The 4,311-nt window shown below is 49.3% G+C and overlaps 1 protein-coding gene across 1 annotated transcript; it reads left to right on the forward strand.

Moving 5' to 3' along the window:
* Positions 1-199: 199 nt before the first annotated feature.
* H257_15127 (hypothetical protein) lies at positions 200-627 on the forward strand (the record flags this gene model as incomplete). The annotated part of the gene is made up of 2 exons (XM_009843127.1): positions 200-379; positions 433-627. The coding sequence occupies 2 exons, from the start codon at positions 200-202 to the stop codon at positions 625-627; spliced, it is 375 nt and encodes a 124-aa protein (XP_009841429.1).
* Between the last annotated feature and the right edge of the window lie 3,684 nt (positions 628-4,311).

Here is a 4,311-nt window from a genome sequence, read left to right on the forward strand (position 1 = left end):
CCAGTGACGTGGCGCGTCCCATCTTGTTGATTGTCGATGGGTGCTCATCGCATTACTCGGTCCACATTGTGGAGGAGGCCAAGCGTCTGAACATCCTGCTGCAGGTTTTGCCTGCAAATTCGACCCACCTCTTCCAGCCGCTGGATGTGTCCGTTTTTTTCCCTTTAAGATTGCCATCCGATCTCAAATCGCTGACGACATGAGGAATGACATTGGAAGCAACGTCACCAAGCAGAAGGCAGTCTCCATCACCTGCGAAGTGTGGGCGAATTCCACAAAGACGTCTACCATCGTGAACGGCTTTGCCTCGACTGGGCTGTTTCCTCCATCGTTGGATGCCATGATGTACCGGTTGTCTCTGTTCAACCACCATCGGAGCGTGTAGAAGAAGTTGAAGAAACTTGGCTCGAACGTGCTGCCACTATTCGCAAGTCTGTACTACTCCTACCTCCCAAACGCAACAAGAAGGGTCCAATGCGAAAGACGTTATCCGTGAGTGGCATGTTTATCACAGCCGACTATCATGAGCTCCTTCAAGCTCAAGCTGAGGACATGAAATCGAAGAAAAGAGCAAAGAAGCAGCAGATGATTCCCAGCCCTGGGGCACTTGAAATCGTAGTGGTTTAATTGTACTGTTAACCACTCGGAATAGATTTTGTTTCAGTGTTTGCATTAACAATGTTAGTCAAAAAGTGAAATATACATCCAAGCAATTGCTTCGTATTACAGTAGTAGTAAAAAAGTGGATTCTGAGTGTGGCGTCATCACCAAGGAGAATTATCGTCCTTATAGCGTGTCAAAGACATGACTACATCAACTGTTGCAAATACCTAACCTCAAAAGTACATCTAATGGTGGGCCCATGATAATGTTCCGTACTCCGACGATGTCCAATTGACCTGAAGCAAAACTTGCAGTACCCGGTCAATGAATTGGCCAAGGGTTCGATCCCCCCTGAACGTATGACTTTTTCGTTTGTGGTAGCACACAAAGAAACTGTAATAGTTCATACCTCTCCTAAGCACATAATACTTTGAAATTTGATATTTTGACAGAGTTTCACATGCCAGCAGTTGGGGAAATTCAATACATTACGCAAGTCTAAATATGTGCCGATGAATGGTGCCCTATGCAGCAAGGCTTACTTTGAAAATTCATACCGCTTGTGCTCCCTATTTAAAATGATACTAGTATTATTTGAATCTCAATGAATGAGCATAATCTTGCCGTTGTTTTGATGTATGGGCCATCTCAATATGCGTTGCGTCACCGAGAAATCGACGAACAAAAAAAGGTCGAAAAATGCCGATGACCGGCGCCCGACGTTAGTACAGGAACTCTGCACAAAGAATAGCAAATTACAGATAAAGAATGGGGAAACGTGGCAACTCACCTGTCCTATGGGTCTTGTGTCTCCCGTCCTGCACCCCTCCTGCTTCTGGCACCAGTGGTTTCACCACCAATCACTGGCATGCATAAGCCAGTTCTTGGCCTAGCTGCTGACTTCTTGTTCCTTCTTGTGAGCCCATGACTTCCTATTTGTGTTCATTATGGCCGGGACGCTTGGCCTAGCATCCCTGGTTCGGCCCTGACGTTACCTTCCTAGACCTCTTTTCTCATTCCTTCCCTCTTCCACATGCCTCTGGCGTCCACCTCGTTTCCCTCCTTTTGACACATATGAAAACGTAACAAAAACTTAGTGTATGTTGTCGCTCGGTACACAAATCGAAACCAAAACAATGGGTAAATTCGACAAATGAGCGCAACCAGCCACTCGATTAACCTACCTCTATAAATATATACCGGTGTAACTTGATACCTCTATAAATCCATATGCACTCCTGGCCAATAGTAATTCTGACCAATTGACCCGAACATCCACATGTGCAAAGCGGACACGGGTGTGTCTATTGGCATGAGGGGCGTGCCACCCGCAGACGTGCTGGACAAATAAAATCAAGGTGAGCGACGGATACATTGAGTGAATCGAACTTGCCGGGACGGGATTGGGCGTCGTCGACTCGAACGACCGGGTTCGTTGGGCTGTCGATTATTGACATGGCAGGAATCGAGTGAAGGAATGGTCATCATCGTTTTATTATCCGGATGTTTATCGGCATCGAGGATGTATCTATGGTGCACGTAATCTATAAACTACCAACTTTTCACAAAATTTTCTGACTTCTATTTCATATTCATTACTCAACTTTTCAGCAAATTGAGATGTAGAATCGACAGATCTCAATGTGGTGAAGAAATTCTATGTCTCATATTCAAATTTGGTGATGAATTGGTCCAGAAATAGCCACCACGAATGTTGGACTGAAAATGAACTTCAAGTTGCGGTGATCCGTGTACAAATTGAAACCGGCTGCGGGATGTAACAAATAATCCGCACACACGAGCGTCTCAACAATTGCAGACGCTTCTTTCTCGACGATGGACCAACGTTCGGCTGCACCCGTAAACGTTCCGCTCAAAAACATGAGCGGACAATGGTCTTGAGCGTCCAAGGGCGTCCAAGTTGGTCTGGAGGAACTTGAGTTATCACTGATCCCCAGTGTCGCTCCGATGCGTCAGCAAACACGCACATACGTTGCTTTGGGTCTGGATGACTCAACTCCGCCACTTTGCCCAACGCACGTTTAGTCCGCCGAGACATTCCACACACACATCGGCGGAAACCGGGGATGCTCATACGCTTCCAATTGATTGCGCACACATATTGCTGCAGGTCCGCACCAGTAATGGGGGCAGGCAGCTGCTGCAGGGCAACTACACGAGCGGGATCATGTTTGACACCAGTGTCGCTGATAATCCGGCCACACCACTGGGCCTCTTCCACGTAGAATTGGCACTTCTTCGGGTGTAACTTTAAATCCTTTTCGGCACACACGACCAAAACTTCACTCAGTTCGCTCAACAGTCTAGAGGGTGTGCGGTGATATCCGAGCAAGTCATCCAGCCAGGCTAACAAACCCTGGTATAACTGATCAGCAAACATCTCCTGGACGGTGGACTGGGAATAGGCCACACTATCGCTGCCACCCTGCATAACCCGCGTGGACGTGTAGACGCCGGTGTCCGTGAGAAACGAGAACATCTCAAAGGCTATCTCAAAGGCTACTGGCAATTTGCACTAGACCCAAGTTGTTAGAAGTCCAACAGGAATAAATAAGTGGCGCCACTCAAATGGTCGATCACCACCTCCAGCATCGGCATGGGCCACGCGATTTGCTCGGTCTGACTGTTGACGGGCCTTAAGTCCACCGTCATTCGGAATACGTCCTTGGTGTGCGGTTTTCGCACAACCAACGGTGCGGATTCCCATCGGCTTGACGGGTTCCGATACATAAAACCAGCATCTTCCAACTCCCGGACGTGCTTCTGCATAAACTCTCGCTGAAGGAGGGAGTACCGCCGGGCCTTGCACCTTATCGGCTTGGAGCCGTTGGTCAAATGCACTTTCAGAGGCGGCATCGCAACCGGTGGGTCTCGGCCAAGACTCAGTCGAAAAACATCGATGTACATGGTCAGCAGGTCGCGTAGCTTTGCAGCGTATTCAGTACCGCAACCAGCGGCCACTGCATCGGCGACCTTACTGTCCAACAGCGACTTCACTTTGGCGGTTTCCTCGTGAGGCTCCACAATGGCACGATCCGGGAAACATGCATCAAACTCCATAGATAGCAAGGCCTCCTCTTCGGTTGCAAGGTCGTCCACCAGTTCATGGCTCGCCATCATTACGGCTTTCACCACTCCGCTGTACGAAATAGCTTCCGACATGTCATATTCGTCAGCCATTGCCGCTGCCTCACGCAGCATGGATCGGGGGTCATAACCAAGCTTATACATGATCGCACGGCTCAGAAGAATATCGTCCACACTTGACGGGAGGCCACCTCCGCTCACCCAACACTTGACATTCATGAGCGTGAGCGGACCACCGTCCGTCTCAAAACAAAGATCCAAGACAGCTTCTTCGGTAACTCGATATGGCGGTCCAACGAAACCTTTCACCATAATAGGTGACGCCAACTTGTGCACGATCACATCGCGACGCTGATCGCGGAACTTGGTCAACGTCTTCGGAGGCACCACACTATGGTCGGCGCCACTGTCAAACGACGCATCCAAGATGTCACCCATTGACTGGCAACACAAACCACACGAGCAGCACACGCAACAGCGCGATTTTTTTTATTGATCGTCGGTACCAGCGGCAGGGTTTCCGCCACCGTGTTGTGGTGGGCGACTTAATCCAAGTCCCGCCATGACACAGGTGGTCCTCAACCGAGGCCACCGGGTGCC

The sequence above is a fragment of the Aphanomyces astaci genome (genome assembly GCF_000520075.1).
Source record: "Aphanomyces astaci strain APO3 unplaced genomic scaffold supercont1.66, whole genome shotgun sequence".
In the NCBI taxonomy this organism is placed as follows: Eukaryota; Oomycota; class Saprolegniomycetes; order Saprolegniales; family Verrucalvaceae; genus Aphanomyces; species Aphanomyces astaci.